Source organism: Papio anubis, chromosome 19 (genome assembly GCF_008728515.1).
Source record: "Papio anubis isolate 15944 chromosome 19, Panubis1.0, whole genome shotgun sequence".
NCBI classification, from domain to species: domain Eukaryota; kingdom Metazoa; phylum Chordata; class Mammalia; order Primates; family Cercopithecidae; genus Papio; species Papio anubis.
Window position 1 is genome coordinate 43114270 of NC_044994.1, and position 22243 is coordinate 43136512.

Below are 22243 nucleotides of genomic sequence, written 5' to 3' on the forward strand. Positions count from 1 at the left end.
AAACTTAATCAGATATGGAGTAGTATTTAAAACAATTGGGCTTAGGCTGGGCGCGGTGGCTCAAGCCTGTAATCCCAGCACTTTGGGAGGCCGAGACGGGCGGATCACGAGGTCAGGAGATCGAGACCATCCTGGCTAACACGGTGAAACCCCGACTCTACTAAAAATACAAAAAAAAAAAAATTAGCCGGGTGTGGTGGCGGGCGCCTGTAGTCCCAGCTACTTGGGAGGCTGAGGCAGGAGAATGGCATGAACCCGGGAGGCGGAGCTTGCAGTGAGCTGAGATCCGGCCACTGCACTCCAGCCTGGGTGACAGAGCAAGACTCCGTCTCAAAAAAAAAAAAAACAAAAAACAATTGGGCTTAAAATGTAGAGTCTTGCAAGTGTAATTTCTTGGATTGTCAAATAAATATATTGTGACTTATTTATATTTTGGTACAGATGGCCTTTGAAAAGCCCCCAAGGTGTGAGACAAGTCATCACTTTGATAAACCACTGTCTTGGACAGATCTTAATAGTGATCTCATACTTTTACCATGAACAGTAGATAAATATCTTGTTGGACAAGATATTTGAAGTTAAAAAAAATCTCATTTGGTTATATTAACTAAGATTTTAAAATAATTATTTCTGTTTACCAAGTATATTACTGTTCTTTAGGAGAGTCTTACTAGTCAGAAAGAGACAGTTACAGGTACAACCCCTATCCACAATTTTACTTTCCATGGCTTCGAGTGTTTATGGTCAACCAAAGTCCAAAAATATTAAATGAAAAATTCCAGAAACAATTCGTAAGTTTCTTTTTTTTTTTTTTTTAAATACTTTAAGTTCTAGGGTACATGTGCACAACATGCAGGTTTGTTACATGTGTATACATGTGTCATGTTGTTGTGCTGCACCCATTAACTCGTCATTTACATTAGGTATATCTCCTAATGCTATCCCTCCCCCCTCCCCCCTCCACACAATAGGACCCGGTGTGTGATGTTCCCCTTCTTGTGTCCAAGTGAGCTCATTGTTCAGTTCCCACCTATGAGTGAGAACATGCGGTATTTGGTTTTCTGTTCCTGCGATAGTTTGCTGAGAATGATGGTTTCCAGCTGCATCCATGTCCCTACAAAGGACACAAACTCATCCTTTTTTATGGCTGCATAGTATTCCATGGTGTATATGTGCCACATTTTCTTAATCCAGTCTGTCACTGATAGACATTTGGGTTGATTCCAAGTCTTTGCTATTGTGAATAGTGCTGCAATAAACATGCGTGTGCATGTGTCTTTATAGCAGCATGACTTATACTCCTTTGGGTATATCCCCAGTAATGGGATGGCTGGGTCAAATGGTATTTCTAGTTCTAGATCCTTGAGGAATCGCCACACTGTTTTCCACAATGGTTGAACTAGTTTACAGTCCCACCAACAGTGTGAAAATGTTCCTATTTCTCCACATCCTCTCCAGCACCTGTTGTTTCTTGATTTTTTAATGATTGCCATTCTAACTGGTGTGAGATGGTATCTCATTGTGGTTTTGATTTGCATTTCTCTGATGGCAAGTGATGATGAGCATTTTTTCATGTGTCTGTTGGCTGTATGAATGTCTTCTTTTGAGAAATGTCTGTTCATATCCTTTGCCCACTTTTTGATGGGGTTGTTTGTTTTTTTTCTTTTAAATTTGATTGAGTTCTTTGTAGGTTCTGGATATTAGCCCCATAAGTTTTAAAATGTACACTGTTCTGAGTAGATGATGAAATCTCACTCCATTCTACTTGGGATGTAAAACCTTTTGTCCAGCAAATCCATGCTGCCTACACTACCCACCCGTTAGTCACTGAGTAGCGAGCTCAGTTATCAGATTGACTGTCATGGTCTCACAGTGCTTGTCGTCCAGTAGCCTTTATTTAGTTTATAATGGTCCCAGAGTGCAAGGGTAATGATGCTGGGATATTTTTAAAATTGTTCTGTTTTATTATTACCTATTATTAATCTCTTACTATGTCTAATTTGTAAGTTAAACTTTATTATGAGGTTTATGAGGTATGTATGTATAGGAAAAAACATAGTATATGCACAGTACTATCTAAAGTTTCATGCATCCGCTGGAGGTCTTGGAACATATCCCCCATGGATAAGGGAGGACTACTATATACCTTAAAATTTAACCATTGGCATTTTCTTCACTTGTTTTTTGGGTAGCAGTAACTAAGGGATTTGTAGGTTGTCAGATTTTCATGGAAGATGATATTATTGGGGTAAATTGTATGTAGATAACATGCACTCCTGGAAGGAGTGCCCACACTTTGAGTACACATACCTGGGCCTGCACGCACGCACACACACACACGCTTTTCCCTTTTTAATTAAAATGAGGAAAACAGACTTGGAGAGCCATAATTTCATTTTATAAGCCAAGAAGCTAGTTCTCAGTTGTGGTTTTTTTGCCCCTTCTAAGTTGACTTTTTCCTGATTCTCTCATGACATAGTAGTCATTTTATACTTGTGAAAATCTGATGTAATGAAATGACATTTTACAAGCTTTAAATGAAGCACATGTTTGAATTCTCTTTAAGTGGCTTTGTTCTTTTGCTTTCAAAAGTAAATCTGTTTTGTGTTGTTTAGCACTGGGTGTTCCAGGTTTTTAATAGCTTTATTGAGATTTTGAGAGATAATTCACACGACATACAAGTCACCCTTTTGAATTGTACAATTCAATGATTTTTAGTATATTCACAACATTGTGCAGTTATTACTGCTCTTAATTTTGGAGCGTTTTCATGACTGTGGAAAGAAACTCCATACCCTTTTAACTATCACCCCCAAATCTCCATGCCCATTAGCTCTATTCAACCACTATTCTACTCTCAGTCTCTATAGATTTGCCTACTCAGGGCATTTTATATAGAAGAGAATTATGTAATGTCGTCTTTTATGACTTGTTTCTTTTCACTAAGCATAATGTTTCAAACTTCATCCATGTAGCACATATCAATACTTCTCTCCTTTTTATGGCTGGATAGTACTCCACACACATTTTGTTCATCAGTTTATCTGCTGATGGACATGATTTCCACTTTTTGGCTATATTCTGAAGGATACTACTGTGAACATTTGTGTATAAGTGTTTGTGTGTTTTCATTTCTCCTGGGTACATACCTAAGAGTAGAATTGCTGGATTGCAAGGTAACACTATGTATAACTTTTTGAGAAACCGCTAGACTGTTTTACAAAATGGCTGCACCATTTTACATTCTCACTAGCAGGGTGCGAGGATTCTAATTTCTCTATGTTCTCATCAATACTTGTTAACTGTCTTATTTATTTTAGCCGTTGTAGTAGGTGTGAAGTATAATCTTACTATGGTAGTTTTGATTTGCAAACTTTCTCTGATAATACTGAGTTGGGTTTGTTTTTTTGAGCACATTTATTTTAAAGGAAGGGACAGCGGATGCTTCTAAACCACTGGTGGGCTAGGTCAGAGGGTATTATGAACCTCATTTAAATGTATTCCCGGTTACCACATACTGTGATTCCCTAAGTCAAGTAGAACTTAGAATGTCCTTAGTGCAATCTTACTTATGTTCAGATGCATTTTTCATTCTGGATTATTGTTTCCTAATGTTAATTTAAGATTATATAGTATTGCAGTTAAGCCTTGTCAAAGGAAAATGGCAAAATTTGACTCCTGGTTGTAAAAGACAATGACCTAAAGCTGTTGACAGTGATCTTTATGAGGCATGTGTCTTTGTTAAGTGATGGGTTTGTAATAAATTCACAAAACATGGTTAAGTAAATTAAAGCAGAAATTAGCTCAGGAATGGTGGTCAGAAATATTTTTTGGATCTGAGCCAAAAAGAATGTTTTAAGCCTTTGGTTACTTTGAATTGCCTTTGTCAACAATGTAGTCAAATTATGAAAGGAAGATGGTAGCATTTCAATAATAGCTGTAATTTTTATCATCTAGTGTAACAAATGGAATCTGTTATGGTATCAGTTATCAATGGATTAGTTACAGTGTGGAGTCAGGAGGCAACGCAGGTTTTAGTTAGTAGTGAGCCTAACTGAATAATTTTAGGTCTTCTGATTTGAGTGCTATAATTAGGTAAATAATCTGTGGAAGGGAGGCTTGCTGAGGTGCCTGATGAATCATTTTTACTACATCTGCAGATGCAAGTCATAAAGTTTAATCCGTGTGGGTAACCTGTAATATGTACTGCTGATGTTCGCATAGATTCAGGCTGAAACAATCCTAATCGCGATTATGTGCAACACATTGGAGAGAGCCTATGTGTGACATATTACTTGGTTATTTTTTTAAATGACTCATGGTGGGGGTGGGGGAGTGTTAATGTTAAAGGCACACTTGAATCTTGGATATTATAATTAAGTTTTATTCCCCACTCCCAAATAACATTATATATAGATACCATACTTGGTTAGTGATGATTAAAAAAAAGTGGTTGTAGAGACCTAAATGTAAAACACAAAACTATAAAACCTCTAGAAGATAATATGAGAGAAAAGTGAGAACTTTTTTTTTTTTTTTTTTGAGACGAAGTCTCGCTTTGTTGCCCAGGTTGGAGTGCAGTGGCGCCATCTCGGCTCACTGCAACCTCTGCCTCTCGGGTTCAAGGGATTCTCCTGTCTCAGCCTCCCAAGTATTTGGGATTACAAGCTTGCGCCACCACGCCTGGCTAATTTTTGCATTTTTAGTAGAGACAGGGTTTCATCATGTTGGCCAGGCTGGTCAGGAACTCCTGACCTCAAGTGATCCGCCTGCCATGGCCTCCCAAAGTGCTGGGATTACAGGCGTGAGCCACTGTGCCCAGCCAAGAGAAAAAGCGAGAACTTTTAACATACAGCATCAAAGGCGTGATCCATGAAGGAAGGAATTGATAGGCCTGACTTCATTGAAATGAAACACTTCTGCTCTGTGAAAGACAGGGTCAGAGAACAAGAAGACAAGGCACAGACTGGGTGAAAATATTTGCAAAAGACACATCTAATAAAGGTCTGTTATCCAAAAATTACAAAGACCTTTTTTTTTTTTTTGAGACGGAGTCTCGCTCTGTCGCCCAGGCTGGAATGCAGTGACCGGATCTCAGCTCACTGCAAGCTCCGCCTCCCGGGTTCAGGCCATTCTCCTGCCTCAGCCTCCCGAGTAGCTGGGACTACAGGCGCCCGCCACCATGCCCGGCTAGTTTTTTTGTATTTTTGGTAGAGATGGAGTTTCACCGTGTTAGCCAGGATGGTCTCGATCTCCTGACCTCGTGATCCGCCCGTCTCGGCCTCCCAAAGTGCTGGGATTACAGGCTTGAGCCACTGCACCCGGCCCAAAGAACTCTTAAAACTCAACAATAAAATAAACAATGCAGTTAAAAAATGGGCAGAATAGCCTGCGCATAGTGATTAACTTCTGTAATCCCAGCACTTTGGGAGGTCAAGGCAGGAGGATTGCTTGAGCCCGGGAGTTCAAGACCAGCCTGAGCAACAGAGCAAGACCTCATCTTTACCAAAAAAAAAAAAAAAAAAAAAAATTAGCCAGGCATGGTGGCATGTGCCTGTAGTCCCGGCTAGTTAGGAGGCTGATGTGGGAGGACCCTTGAGCCCAGGTGTTCAAGACCAGCTTGGGTAACATAGCAAGACCCCATTTTAACAACAAAAAAAAAAGGGCAAAAGACGTGAACAAACACCTCACCAAAAAAGATACACATATGGCAAACAAACATATGAAAAGATATTCAGCATCATAAATGTGTACAAACCCACAGAATGTATAACACCAAGAGTGAACCCTTATGTAAACTGGATTTTGGGTGATAATGATGTGTCAGCATAAATTCGTTGATTGTAACAATTGTGCCACTGTAGTGGGAATGTTGATAGTGGGGGAAGGTTGTATGTAGGGACAGGGACACTGTACTTTTTGCTCAATTGTGCTGTGAACCTAAAACTGCTCTAAAAAGTAAAGTTCATTAATTTACTTCTTTAAAAAAGTGGTTGTAGAGCTATTTACCTTTTCAAATGTTTGAGTCCCTGTTTTGTTCTGTACTGGGTAATGCCGAGAAAGCAGTGATTTCACTTCTGGGTATTGTAGGCTTTCTGGTTTCTGGAACCTGACTTTGTCATGCTTTCTTTCTTTTAAGTTTTAATTTTTTGTGTGGAGATGGGGTCTTGACTGGTCTTGAACTCCTGGGCTCAAGTGATCCTCCCATCTGGACCTCCCAAAGTGCTGGGATTACAGGCATCTGCCACAATGCCCCTGTCATTGCTTTCTTTACTAAAGTATTTTAGGACCTAATAGTCCAGGAAATACATACATGTATATTTGACACATTCGTATCTCTTCAAAGAATGGGGTAGTCTGACTGTTGTCCTTCACTGGTGCTAATTGGGAAAGGTTTTTTGAGGAGGTGGACACTGAGTAGAGAAATAGGAGTAAGTAGGAATGCAATTTGTTATTTGGAGAGAGCATATTATTGTATGTTTTTGTGGTTCATGTAAATACCACGGTTGAAGATAGAATTTTTTCAAGCATCTGAAAATTATGGTTTAAGTTCTAAAACTATTGTTTATCAACTAATAAATTATGCATTCTCAGATTTCTCTTATTTTCAAGATTAATTATGCTTGCTTATATTGGGCCCCTTATGTACATAATAGGACTTTAAAAAATATTCATGTCCTTTTAGAATAGGGAGTATAGCCACATGGTTCAGAAATTAAAGTGATTTAAAAACAGTGGACATTGAGCAACCTTGCTTCTACCCTGTCCTTGTCCTCCTTTCCTACAAATTCTTTTTGTGTAATCTTCCAATGCTTTTTAAAAATGCAAATAAGCAAATATTTTAGGAAGATTTTTTCCCCAGAAAGAAAGATGTGATTTATTATCTGTAATTTGTTCCATATTAAAAAAACATTCCAGTACTTTTCATGAATATAAGGGTAGGTATGGCAACCCCTTCCTTACTTTGCCAGTTCTTCACTTGGTTGATAAAAGTAAAATTGTTTATTAACTCCTTAACTCATCCTGAAAGATAAATGATTACAGGGGAGGCTAAAAACAAAATAAGTAACTGTATACTATGCCAAGTTTGCAACAACCTCATGAAAGTATGTACACTTAGCATTCCAATTTTATAGATAAAAGAAACTCAACCCATATATTTAGTAGATATCAGTGATGGGATTTAAAACTGGACTTTTTTTTCTTTAAAAATTATGAACGTTTTCAAACAAATATGAAGAGAAACTAATGAAATTCCATATACCCATCCTGCAGATTAAGTAATTATGATTTTGTATGTGTTTGGTCTAGTCTTTTTTTTTTTTTTTTTTCGTTTCTTCTCAAGTATTTTAAAGCAAGTCCTGGATATTATTTTGCTTCTATTTGCTAAAGCACACATCTCTGAAAAATGTTGATGTCTCTTATATAATGACAGTGCCATTTTGTTAAACTCCTCCAAATAAAAATAAGACCAAAAGTTGGCCAGGCGACCAAAGCTATCAACTCCAGCCTAAGGAAAATTCAGCAATTTGGTTATGAAACGGGGAGGGGGACTTCTTAGTTGTTCATTTTACACAGATTTTCACAAGGACAGTAACAGCTGATCCACATTGCACATCTTAGATAAAAGATACAGAGGCATGTGGCAGCCAAAGCCATCATGATGTTGACATGGTCTTCTTGGTCAGCTCCAAGCCACCTTTCCTAACTAGTTTTAGACCAATCACAATGTACATAAAAGTTTACATGTTTTAATTAATTATCTTCGTGTGAGAGGTAAAATGAAACTGAGTCTTAAATAAGTCAGGCATTGGTTTTTGATGTATGGAATTTTTCTTCATGGACTCATGAAATGTTTTTTCTTAAAAGGTCTTTGATTTGCGTCAGTGTCATCGACAGATGCAGCAGCAGGCGGCCACTGCACAAGCTGCAGCAGCTGCCCAGGCAGCAGCCGTGGCAGGAAACATCCCTGGCCCGGGATCAGTAGGTGGAATAGCTCCAGCTATCAGTAAGTATGCTTTTGATTTTTTTTTTTAAAGGTGTAATAGTTGAAATTTTTATCTTGATTTACTCAGTTGATTAGTTTCTTTGAGCAATAATAGAAATTAAAGTTCTTTTTACTGGGACGATAACATTTTTAAATTGGTGAAATCTGTTCTTCTGTAATAGTTGCTTTTTGCCTGTGACCCTGTTTGCATTCTTTTTGTATCAAAAATGGAGTATGGGATAAAGGAGAAAGGGGATGATTATATTATATTATACTGTTCCATCTCCTCCTTTTTTGTTGATGCTTATTATAATTCCTGTCTCACCAGCCAGGGTGGGTTGTAATCACCGAAGTGCTTGGCTTTATTCTAGTAAGGAAAGCATATTTCAATTTCAGAATTGGACACCTTTCCAATTTTTTTAAAGTGTGCTAAACGTGGAGAGAAAACTAAGTGAGGGTGGTATTTTGATAACTTGTAGACTTTTTTTTAATTTTAGGGTAAAATTGAACTGTGTGCCAGGTTTCACACTGATGGGGAATTTTTTACTGCAGAGTTAAACTCCTGACTATAGACTTTTATGATGGAAACACGTGGCACCCATCTTCCACGTCTGAAGGCATAACTAGTGATTCATTCAACCCCTGTTCTTAACCTCTTCAGTGTGGTAAGCAAATCACACTGGCTAAGAAAACTGCAGTGGCCCTGCAGGTTTCTCTACAGTACATGCAAATTCCTCCCATTAGTTTCGTTGTAATATTGATGAATGCAGATGGACTATATGACTGTATGTTCTGACTGGAAAATTAGATGCAGTCTCCATTGTGACTTATGTTCAGGAGTTTACAATTTACAGGTAGATTAGGCATATTCATTGAGATAATTTGATTTTTTAAAATTTGGGGATCTAAACCATTAATTTGCTAGTTTCAGTGTTATAAACATGCTTTTACTGAAGAATCCAGAACTATTATTAAGTTTCATATTCTCATCAGTTGCCACCACTGAGTAATAGTGTATTACTCTGTTACACTTTGAAATTGAGAGAGAGACTTCATCTCGGTCATCTAAGAGGTCCTAGTGGAACTAAGAATATTAACTGCTTCATTATTAGTTATATCTTATTCTGAATTAGGCTGTTCAGACAGTAAGGTTTTTAGAAGCAACCTGTGGACACGCACTACCTCTTAAAAACAAGTTGTTTCTTATCCCTTCACCTCCACTTCTAAAGAGAAAAATAGGTGAGGTGTTGGTGGATTGTGGTAATTTACTTTATAATTGGTCGTAGCTAGAAGACACATGTGGAATGTAAAGTTCCTTAACCAAAAGGGTTCAACTTGTTGATAACGTTTAGATCTATTGTTACTTCTTGGCACTTTAGCAGAGAAAGTTATATGCTGAGGAGAATGAAATACAGAAAGCTGGTCACTTGATTAATTTAGAATGTAGGGAGGATGGAAGAGATCACCCTGTCCTTCTAATGTCTTCCAAATCTTTTCTGTTAGGTCTGTCAGCTGCTGCTGGAATCGGTGTTGATGACCTTCGTCGCTTATGCATACTCAGGATGAGTTTTGTGAAAGGCTGGGGACCAGATTACCCAAGACAGAGCATCAAAGAAACACCTTGCTGGATTGAAATTCACTTACACCGGGCCCTCCAGCTCCTAGACGAAGTACTTCACACCATGCCGATTGCAGACCCACAACCTTTAGACTGAGGTCTTTTACCGTTGGGGCCCTTAACCTTATCAGGATGGTGGACTACAAAATACAATCCTGTTTATAATCTGAAGATATATTTCACTTTTGTTCTGCTTTATCTTTTCATAAAGGGTTGAAAATGTGTTTGCTGCCTTGCTCCTAGCAGACAGAAACTGGATTAAAACAATTTTTTTTTTTTTTTTTTTTTCCTATTTAGAACTTTTCAGGCATGGCTCAGAGCTTGAAGATTAGGAGAAACACATTCTTATTAATTCTTCACCTGTTATGTATGAAGGAATCATTCCAGTGCTAAAAAATTTAGTCCTTTAAAACGTTTTAGAGCCTTTTATCTGCAGAACATCGATATGTATATCATTCTACAGAATAAATCCAGTATTGCTGATTTTAAAGGCAGAGAAGTTCTCAAAGTTAATTCACCTATGTTATTTTGTGTACAAGTTGTTACTGTTGAACATACTTCAAAAATAATGTGCCATGTGGGTGAGTTAATTTTACCAAAAGTAACTTTACTCTGTGTTTAAAAAGTAAGTTAATAATGTATTGTAATCTTTCATCCAAAATATTTTTTGCAAGTTATATTAGTGAAGATGATTTCAATTCAGATTGTCTTGCAACCTCAGTTTTATTTTTGCTAAGGCAAAAAACTCTATAATCTGTGTGTATATCGAGAATCCCTTAAAATTACCAGACAAAAAAAGTCATTTAAAATTACATTTGTTATTCCTAATGGATGACTGTTTATCAAGAAGTATACTTTTCCCCTGTGAAACAGTAGTTGTAGTTGTATTCTTCTGTATTTCTAGGCACAAGGTTGGTTGCTAAGAAGCCTATAAGAGGAATTTCTTTTCCTTCATTCATAGGGAAAGATTTTGTATTTTTTAAAACACTAAAAGCAGCGTCACTCTACCTAATATCTCACTGTTCTGCAAAGGTGGCAATGCTTAAACTAAATAATGAATATTTTGGAAACTGCTAAATTCTATGTTAAATACTGTGCAGAATAATGGAAACATTACAGTTCATAATAGGTAGTTTGGATATTTTTGTACTTGATTTGATGTGACTTTTTTTGGTATAATGTTTAAATCATGTATGTTATGATATTGTTTAAAATTCAGTTTTTGTATCTTGGGGCAAGACTGCAAACTTTTTTATATCTTTTGGTTATTCTAAGCCCTTTGCCATCAATGATCATATCAATTGGCAGTGACTTTGTATAGAGAATTTAAGTAGAAAAGTTGCAGATGTATTGACTGTACCACAGACACAATATGTATGCTTTTTACCTAGCTGGTAGCATAAATAAAACTGAATCTCAACATACAAAGTTGAATTCTAGGTTTGATTTTTAAGATTTTTTTCTTTTGCACTTTTGAGTCCAATCTCAGTGGTGAGGTACCTTCTACTAAATGACAGGCAACAGCCAGTTCTATTGGGCAGCTTTGTTTTTTTCCCTCACACTCTACCAGGACTTCCCCATGGACATTGTGTATCATGTGTAGAGTTGGTTATTTTTTGAATTTTTATTTTACTATAGCAGAAATAGGCCTGATTGTCTACAAGATGATAAATAGATTGTCTACAGGATAAATAGTGTGAAATAAAATCAAGGATTATCTTTCAGATGCTTCTACTTTTGCCTGGAGGACTTGTAGCTATAGAAACACTTGTGTCATGATAGTCCTCCTCATATCATCTGGAATGAACACAGCTTCTACTGCCTTGCTCAGAAGGTCTTTTAAATAGACCATCCTGGAAACCACTGAGTTTGCTTATTTCTGTGATTTAAACATAGATCTTGATCCAAGTTACATGACCTTTGTTTTTAAATAACTTATCTACCAACTCATTTGTACTCTTGAGTACTACAGATTCTTTCAGTAAAAGCCTAATTTTCTTCTGTAAAAGTTTGGTGATTTAACTTTTATTGGCAGTTTTATAAAAAGATATCTTCTCTAGAAATTGCTAACTTTAGGTCCATTTTACTGTGAATGAGGAATAGGAGTGAGTTTTAGAATAACAGATTTTTTAAAATCCAGATGATTTGATTAAAACCTTAATCATACATTGATATAATTCATTACATCTTTTTTGTTTGTTTTTTTTGAGATGGAGTCTTGCTGTGTTGCCCAGGCGGGAGTGCAGTGGTATGATTTCAGCTCACTGCAACTTCCACTTCCCAGGTTCAACTGATTCTCCTGCCTCAGCTTCCCTGGTAGCTGGGATTACAGGTGCCCACCACTATGCCTGGCCAATTTTTGTAGTTTTAGTAGAGACGGGGTTTTGCCATGTTGGCCGGGCTGGTCTCAAACTCCTGACCTCAAGTGATCTGCCCACCTCGGCCTCCCAAAGTGCTGGGATTACATGCGTGAGCCACCACCGTACCTGTGGTGGTGGTGGCCTCATTGCTCCCTTTTCTACTTTAAGGAAAGTTTTCATGTTTAATCATCTGGGGAAAGTATGTGGAAAATATTTGTTAAGAAGTATCTCTTTGGAGCCAAGCCACCTGTCTTGGTTTCTTTCTACTAAGAGCCATAAAGTATGGAAATACTTCTAGTTGTTAAGTGCTTATATTTGTACGAGATTTACTCACATGCTTTTGAGAAAACATCTAATATGTTATGATCAGCTATTCCTGAGAGCTTGGTTGTTAATCTATATTTCTATTTCTTAGTGGTAGTCATCTTTGATGAATAAGACTAAAGATTCTCACAGGTTTAAAATTTTATGTCTACTTTAAGGGTAAAATTATGAGGATATGGTTCTGGGTGGGTTTTCTCTAGCTAATTCATATCTCAAAGACTCAAAATGTTGAATTTCAGTGCAAGCTGAATGAGAGATGAGCCATGTTCACCCACCGTAAGACCTCGTTCCACGTTTGTCCAGTGCCTTTCGGTTCATTATCAAAGGAAATCCTTCATGGTGTTGCCTTTGTTTTCCAGGGAGTAGATCCTTTTTGTGGGATATGGTCTATCTCATTTTTAATAGTTTACTGCCCCTGGTATACAAAGATAATGACAATAAATCACTGCCATATAACCTTGCTTTTTCCAGAAACATGGCTCATTTGTGTTGCTGTAACCACTAAATAGGTTGCCTATCCCATTCCTCCTGTGAACAGTGCAGATTTACAGGTTGCATGGTCTGGCTTAAGGAGAGCCATACTTGAGACATCCAAGTAAATGGAACTCATATTAGCTGTGCTGCATTTCAGACTTAAAATCCATTTTTGTGGGGCCGGGTGTGGTGTGTAAAGGGGGGTGTTTGTAATACAAATTTTGAAGGCAGAATAAAATGTCCTGTCTCGCAGATAATATGTATCTTATTATTTTTAAAGTTTATTGCTAATTGTAGGAAGGTGAGTTGCAGGTATCTTTGACTGTGGTCATCTGGGGAAGGAAAATTTTACATTTTACTATAATGCTCCTTAAGTGTCTATGGAGGTTAAAGAATAAAATGGTAAAGAAATATTTCTGTGCCTGGTTTGATGGTAACTAGTTAATAGTTACTATTTTATGCAGAGTCATATTAGTTCACACCCTTTCTGAGCCTTTTGGGAGAAGCAGTTTTATTCTCTGAGTGGAACAGAATTCTTTTTGTTGACAATTTCTAGTTTGCTCCCTTCATTATTGCCAATTTTATTGGCTTTTTATTTAATGATAGCAGATTGGGAAAATGGTAAATTTAGGTTACTGAGGTAAATGAGTATATGAAAGCAATTACCTCTAAAGCCAGTTAACAATTATTTTGTAGGTGGGGTACACTCATCTTAAAGAAATGCATTTTTTTTTTCCTTAAAGGCAGAATCCATCTTGTTGCAGATAGCTATCTAAATAATCTTTTGCAAAGACTATAGAGAATAGGCTATGAGAATCTTGTGCAAGCCTTCCATTTTTTTTCCGTGATAACTAAGTAATTTCTTTGAATATACCAAGAAGTATGTAAAAAGTCCATGGCCTCATTCATCTGCAAAGTGGCATCCTAGGCCCAGCCTTATCCCTAGCAGTTGTCCCAGTGCTGCTAGATTGCTTATCTTGTTTATCTGGAATCACTGTGGAATGAAATTTTCCACATAATCCAGAATTGCCTTATTTAAGCAGTAAAATGTTTTAATTTTTAGCCTTTTTTTGGTGGAGTTATTTAATATGCATATCAGAGGATATACTACATGTAACATTTCTTTTTGTGCTTGGCTATCTTCGTGGACTTCAGGGGCTTCTAAAACAGGCAGGACTGTGTTGCCTTTACTAAATGGTCTCAGACAGCTATGGTTTTGAATTTTTAGTTTTTTTTTTTTAACCCGCTTCTCCCCTCCTGGTCTCTTCCCTCTCTGATAGCTACCATTCATATGTGGGTGTTAAGTGTGTCTCCTTTTAGCATTTTCTTCTTCTCTTTCTGATTCTTCATTTCTGACTGCTTAGGCAAGGAAACCAGATAACCAAACTTAGTAGAACTTTCTTTTAAAACATAAGTACAAACTCTGGGACAGGACCCAAGACACTTGTGAAGTGCTGAAAAGGACCTCATTGCATTGGCATTTGATACCAGTTTGATGTAGCTTAGAGTGCTTCCTGATTCTTGCTTAGTTTCAGGTAGTTGAGATAGAGAGAAGTGAGTCATATTCATATTTTCCCCCTTAGAATCATATTTTGAAAGGTTTCATTGCTTCCACTTGAATGCTGCTCTTACAAAAACTGGGGTTACAAGGGTTACTAAATTAGCATCAGTAGCCAGAGGCAATACCATTGCCTGGAGGACACCAGCAAACAACACACAACAAAACAAAACAAACCTTGGGAAACCAAGGCCATTTGTTTTGTTTTGGTGTCCCCTTTTAAGCCCTGCCTTCTGGCCTTACTCCTGTACAGATATTTTTGACCTATAGGTGCCTTTTTGAGAATTGAGGGTCTGACATCCTGCCCCAAGGAGTAGCTAAAGTAATTGCTAGTGTTTTCAGGGATTTTTAACATCAGACTTGAATGAATGAATGAATGAAACTTCTTTTCCTTTTTTTTTTTTTTTTTTAAATGTAATAAGGACTAAGGAAAACCTTTGGTGAAGACAATCATTTCTCTCTGTTGATGTGGATACTTTTTACACCGTTTATTTAAATGCTTTCTCAATAGGTCCAGAGCCAGTGTTCTTGTTCAACCTGAAAATAATGGCTCTGGGTTGGGCCAGACAGTTGCACTCTCTAGTTTGCCCTCTGCCACGAATTTGATGTGTGACCTTTGGGCAAGTCATTTATCTTCTCTGGGCCTTAGTTGCCTCATCTGTAAAATGAGGGAGTTGGAATAGATTGATTATTCCAGCTCTGAAATTCTAAGTGACCTTGGCTACCTTGCAGCAGTTTTGGATTTCTTCCTTATCTTTGTTCTGCTGTTTGAGGGGGCTTTTTACTTATTTCCATGTTATTCAAAGGAGACTGGGCTTGATATTTTATTACTGTTCTTTTATGGACAAAAAGTTACATAGTATGCCCTTAAGACTTAATTTTAACCAAAGGCCTAGCACCGCCTTAGCAGCTGCAATAAACACTTTACAAACACACACACACACCCCTGAGAGGGAAAAGCTTTCATTTTTCTGTCATCTCTGGTCAGAGTTTATTAAGGCTTTCTTTGAGTTATGACATTCTAGCTTTCGAGTTGGTGTGTGTGACACCACCCTCCTAAGTGATGTGTGCTGGTAATTTTTTTTTTTTTTTTTCAATGAAAATGGATTTAAAACCTCTTGTTAATGCCTAGTGATATTATGCTCAAAACAAGGAAGTTCCCCTGAACCACATCAATTAAACTGGTTTATATGACTCAAGAAAACAATACCAGTAGATGATTATTAACTTTATTCTTGGCTCTTTTTAGGTCCATTTTGATTAAGTGACTTTTGGCTGGATCATTCAGAGCTCTCTTCTAGTCTACCTTGGATGAGTACAGTTAATGAACTTGGTATTTTCAAGGACCTGGGAGCCTTCCTTGGGGCTGGGTTGAGGGTGGGGGGTTGGGGAGTCCTGGTAGAGGCCAGCTTTGTGGTAGCTGGAGAGGAAGGGATGAAACCAGCTGCTGTTGCAAAGGCTGCTTGTCATTGATAGAAGGACTCATGGGCTTGGATTGATTAAGACTAAACATGGAGTTGGCAAACTTTCTTCAAGTATTGAGTTCTGTTCAATGCATTGGACATGTGATTTAAGGGAAAAGTGTGAATGCTTATAGATGATGAAAACCTGGTGGGCTGCAGAGCCCAGTTTAGAAGAAGTGAGTTGGGGGTTGGGGACAGATTTGGTGGTGGTATTTCCCAACTGTTTCCTCCCCTAAATTCAGAGGAATGCAGCTATGCCAGAAGCCAGAGAAGAGCCACTCTTAGCTTCTGCTTTTGGGACAACTGGTCAGTTGAAAGTCCCAGGAGTTCGTTTGTGGCTTTCTGTATACTTTTGCCTGGTTAAAGTCTGTGGCTAAAAAATAGTTGAACCTTTCTTGAGAACTCTGTAACAAAGTATGTTTTTGATTAAAAGAGAAAGCCAACTAAATCATTATGTGCTCATTCTTTTTCTTAAGCTTGTGGATGTCTTGGATCTGGAAAGGGTTTCTAATCACTTAGAGAATTTTCAAACTTGAGGTCAGCATTTTCCTTTATTGCCTTGTGGCCATTGAAATGGGAAATGTGACATTTAAAATATGACCCTGGAATAACAATCCCCATCCTTTTTTCATTTTTAAAAGGAGAAGGTGGAGTGATGGTGATCAGAGAGATGAGTGCTAGGGGATTATGAGAACCAGGATGCTTAAAGGAGAGGTACAAATTGGAAATTGGAGACCCTTTCATTGCCTAGCTAAGGGATAAGGAAAGCTGTTTCTCTTCCATCTGCCTTCTCTGTGAAATGGGGGTCAATGGGAGGGGAGTGGTGGTCAGGTAAGTTGCCTCTATGGCAATGGCTTGTATATAACATGACCACATCAACATTTGATTTCTAAGCTTGCTGACATGAGTTTCAGAGAGTTTATCGGGCTGAGAGATTTCTTCTCACCTGTTTTAACCTGAAATTTAGAGTATTTTAGGCCAGAACTTGAAGAGGATAGTAGGTTAGCATGAAGTTGAGAAAAAGGAAAAACGTTCCTTTGTGGAGCACTTCAGGAGAAAGGGCAGTTGTTTGTTTCTCTGCCTTCTGCTCTTGACCCTTAATTCTTTGTGCTTAATTCCATCTCCTCCCACATCACAACTCTCCCACAAATGGCAGTCTCAAAGCTGAGGACGTCTCCATCACTTCTTCAAACCTTTCCCACCCCTGTTGTCTCACTGATAAATTGTAATGCCCTTTCTCCTCAGCCCTTTGTATTCTAAAAGAGTAATTCCATTAGTTCTGACCTACTTTTGGAGTGGCATCCACATCTATATTTTGATAGTTTTTTGGGCCACCACTGAATCTCAGACAGATGGACAGGAGGGATTTAGGGAGAGCAGAGAATTCATTGTCAGCACACCTACCTTAATCGAATGGTAGTAAAGGAAGTTCCCTAAGTGGAAAGGAAATAATGATAGAAGGAAAGTTGGAACATCAGGAAGGAAAAAACAAAACCACCCAAAAAACATGGTAAGCAAAAATATGGGTAAGTAGGATTTCCTTCTCATCTTGAGTTTTCTAAATTATATTTGATAGTTGAAACAAAAATTATAACACTGCCTGAGGTGGTTCAAAATGTATACAGAGGAAATATTTAAAACAATTATAAACAGGTAAGAGTAAAAGAACCTATAGGAATATAGGTTTTCTACATTTCACTCAAACTGGCAAAATGACAATAGTAGACTGTGATGTTATGAATATATAATGAAATTCCTAGTACAACTACTGAAAAAAGTATACAAAGATGTATACACAAAATCATTACAGATAAATCAAAATGAAATTCTCAAAAATGTTGAGAATTCTCAAAAAGTAACTTAGGATAAGGCAGGAAAAAGAACACAGAAACAACAGAACAAAGGTAAATGGAAAATTGGAGACTTAGATGCTAACATATCAATAATTACATTAATAGAAATGGTCTATACTAATTAAAAGAAATGCTGGCAGAATGGATCAAGAAACATGACCCAACTGTATACTGTCTACAAGAAACTCACTTAACAATAAAGGCAAGCTGAAAGAAGTATGGAAAGATACATATCAGGTAAACATTAAAAGAAAACAGTAATGGGGCTATACTAATATCAAAATAGGTTTCAGAGCAAAGAAAATACCAAAGAGGAACATATAATGATGAAAGGGTCAGTTCATGAGGAAGACATAGGAATCCTAAATGTGTATGCACCAAACAACAGAGCAGCAAAATATGTGGAGGAAAAAAACTGATAAATCCGTAACTATATTTGAGGACTATAATACTTCTCTTTCAGCAATCAATAGAATTAAACATAAAATCAAGAATATAGGAGAACTACTATCGGCCAATAAGATCTAACTTACATTTATAGGATAAGCCATCCAATAACAGCAACATTCATATATCTTTCAAATGCTAACAACATAAACCAAGATAGGTCATATCATGGGCCATAAAACAAAACTCAAAAAGTGTAAAAGAAGTCAAAGTTTTCTCTGACTACAATATAATCAAACTAGGAATCATCAACAGAAAGATAACAGGAAAATCTCCAAACACTTAAAACAATGTAAGTAATCCATGGGTCAAAGAAGTCTCAAGGAAAATTAACAAAACCATGAACTGAATGAAAATGAAAATAAAACACCAATGTTTGTGGAATATGGCAAAAGCAGTTTGAAAGATAACTTTATAGCACTAAATGCAAACCTTAGGGAAAAAAGGGAAAATTTCAATACTCTAAGCTCCCACTTCAAGCACCTAGAAAAAGGAGAGCAAGGCCGGATGCAGTGGCTCATGCCCGTAATCCCAGCATTTTGGGAGGCTGAGGCAGGCAGATCACCTGAAATGGGGAGTTTGAGACCAGCCTGTCCAACATGGTGAAAACCCATCTCTACTAAAAATACAAAAATTAGCTAGGCGTGGTTACGCATGCCTGTAATCCCAGCTACTTGGGAAGCTGAGGCAGGAGAATTGCTTGAACCTGGGAGATGGAGGTCGCGGTGAACTGAGATTGTGCCATTGCACTCCAGCCTGGGTGACAGAGTGAAACTATCTCAAAAAAAAAAAAAACAAAAAACAAAATTAACTGAAAACAGGCCAAAAGACGGAAATAAAGATAGGAGCAGAAACTAAAATTGAAGCAAAAACATTAGAGAAAACCAATGAAATAGCTTGTTATTTGGAAAAATTAAAATTGGAAAAACCTTTAGTAAGACTCACAAAGAAGACAAATTACCAATATGAGGAATGAAACAGGAGATCACTAGATTCTGCAGACATCAAAAGGATAATAAGAGAATGCTACAAACAACTCTACACACATAAGTTGACAAACTAGTGGAAACACCAATTTCTTGAAAACCTACCATAGCTCATCCAATATGAAATAGATCATTTGAGTGTCTATAACTATTAAGGAAATTAGGTTCTTAATTTTAAAATCCCAAAAATATCAGGCCTAGATGGTTTTACTGGAGAATTCTTACCAAATAACACCAATTTTGTAGTCTTCCAGGAAACAGAAGAAAAGGAAACACTTTCCAAATCGTTTTATGATACTTGTATTACCTTAATACAAACTCAATACAAAAAAAAGAAAATCACAGATCAATATCCCTTGTGAATATTCACACAAAAATCCCTAACAAAACATTAGCAACTGGAATTCAGCAACCTATAAAAAAAAAAAAACATCATGAGCAAGTGGGGTTTATTCTAGGAATCCCAGACTTCATGTTTGAAAATCAGTCTAACCCACCACATTGTCAGACTAAAGGAGAAAAATGTTGTCATATCAATTGATGCAGGTAAAGCACGTGACAAAATCCAACAACCATTCATGATAAAAACTCAGAAAAATAGGAATGGGAGAGACTGCCTCAACTTGATAAAGAGCATCTAGCAAACACCTGCACCTAACATTTTATGCCTAATGGTGAAAACTGAATGCTTTCTGCCTAAGATTGAGGACAAGTCAAGGATGTCTGATTTTACCACTCTTTTCAAAATAATGCTGAAAGTTCTAGCCAGTGTAATAAGGCATGAAAAGGAAATACAGATTGGAAAGGAAGAAACAAAATGGTTCCTATTTGCAGATGATATGATTATCAATGTAGAAAATTCCAAAGAATGTATTTTTAAACAAGTAACTAATAAATGAGTCCAGCAAGGACACAAGATACAAGCTCTACAGACAAAAATTCTATTATTAGCAATGAATGTGTGAACACAAATTAGAAATACAATACCAATTACACCACTTGAAAAAAGAAATAGGTGTCAGTCTAAAAACCATGTATAGGACTTACATGCTGAGAACTATGCAGTGCTGATAAAGATCTAAATAAATGGAGAAACCATGTTCATAGATTGAAACACTCAACATGGTAAAGATGTTGATTCTCCCTCAATTTTATTAAAATTTACAGGCTTAATGCAATTTCTACCAAAATCTCAACAAGATATTTTTGTATACAAACAAGATTATTCTGAAGTTTATGTGTAAAGAAAAACTAGAATAGTTAAAACAATGTTGAAAAAAGAATAAAGTGGGAGGGATCAGTCTACCTGATGTTAAGGTATTATAGCTACAGTAATCAAGACTGCGTGTTATTGGTAGAGGGATAGACACATAGACCAGTGGAACAAAAGAGAACCCAGAAATTGATCCACACAAATACACACAACTGATTTTTGACAAAGATGCAAAAGCGATTCAATGGAGGAAAGCTAGCCTTTTCACCAAATGGTGATGGAGAAAGTGGACACACATAAAAATGAATGTTGACCCAAGTCTTATACCTTGTACAAAAATGAACTAAAAATGGACTACATACTTAAAATGTAAAACTATAAAACTTTTAGAGAATAACCAAAATCTTTGGGATCTAGAATTAATCAAGAAGTTCTTAGACTTGACACCAAAAGCTCAATTCGGAAATGGGAAAACTGATCAATTGAATTTCATCAAAATGGAAAACTTTTGCTCTGTGAATGACCCTGTTAAGAGGATAAAAAGACAAGTTTTGGACGGGGAAAAATATTTACAAGCCACATATCCAATTAAGGCCTTGTGTCTAGAATGTATAAAGAATTCTCAAAACTCAACAATAAAAAAAATCCAATTAGAAAATGGACAAAAGGCATTTCACCAAAAACGACGTACAAATGGCAAATAAGCACATGAAAAGATGTTCAACATCACTAGCTATTAGAAAAATGCAAATTAAAACCACAGAGATGTATCACCACACATAAATCAGGGAGGCTAAAATAAAAAATAGTGACAACTGCTAGTGGGGATGCAGAGAAAATGGACCACATATACACATTGCTAGTGGGAAGTAAAATGGTACATCCACCCTGAAAAACCGTTTGGCAGTTCCTTTTAAAGAAACTAAACATGTACCTACCATTTAACCCACCAATTGTAATCCTGGGCATTTATCCCAGAGAAATACGAAAATGTACCTGAATGTTTATAGCAGCTTTATTTATACCAACCAGAAACTAGAAACAGCACAGATGTCCTTCACAGATGAATGGTTGAATAAACTGTAATACACGCATGGAATACTACTCAGCAATAAAAAGGATCAAATTATTAATACATGCAGTAACCTTGATGAACATTTAGAGAATTATGTTGAGTGAAAAAAACCATTCCCAAAAGATGGATTATTCTATTTACAAAATGTTCTTGAAATGACAAAATTACAAAAATGGAGAACAGATCAGTAGTTGCCAAGGGATGGCATAGGATGGGAGGTAAGTGGGTGTGAATCTAAAAGGGTAACAGATTATTCTAGGGATGGAAATGTTGTCTATCTTGACTATTAATATGGATACCCTGGTGTGATATTGTACTAGCATTTAGCAAGATGTTACTGTTGGGGTAAACTGTGTTAAGGGTACCTGGGATTTTTGTGTCATTTCTTAGAACTGCATGTGAATCTATAATTATCTCAAAGTTTTAATTTTAAAAAGTCGTTACTATGAGGCTTATGATGAAAGACAACAGTCTCTTACCTCCCCATTTTCCACTCCCATTCCTGTTTCTTAGCTGTTTTTTCTGGGTTAACCCACATCTTCATCTTTGTAAATAGCATACTCATATTGCCATATCTTTCTCCCGTTCTTTTATTATTAAATGTAGACATCTACTGACTTCTTACTCTGGAAAATGAGTTAGCTCTCTCGTATCAATACTACCACCATTATTACCCATTCACTGAAGAAAGTAAATCATAACTTTTGATTAATTCATTATTCACAGCTGGGCCACTCTGTAAATTTTATATCTTACACAACTTTTTTGCCTTTTCCTGGAAGTTAATTGCCTCAATATGTTCATTTGCTTGTTTTTCTGTGTAGCTCTTATTTGAGCCCCCAACTTTGCAACAGAATAATAAAATTTCTTCATTACAGTCAGTCA

General features: G+C 36.9%; 1 protein-coding gene across 3 annotated transcripts in view; it reads left to right on the forward strand.

The window, feature by feature from the left end:
- The window catches only part of SMAD4 (SMAD family member 4), a 110986-nt gene extending 94754 nt beyond the window's left edge, over positions 1-16232 (forward strand). The window contains exons 11-13 of one of the 3 annotated variants that reach the window (XR_640505.4): positions 7870-8008; positions 8540-8652; positions 9491-16232. Coding sequence is in view for 2 of the 3 variants with exons in the window: in XM_009192754.3 (XP_009191018.1) it covers positions 7870-8008; positions 9491-9702 (351 nt within the window). In the remaining variant the exon portion in view is untranslated. The remainder of the gene's footprint in view (positions 1-7869; positions 8009-8539; positions 8653-9490) is intronic. The other 2 variants (XM_009192754.3, XM_003914385.5) reach the window with 2 other exon arrangements.
- The last annotated feature ends 6011 nt before the right edge of the window (positions 16233-22243 follow it).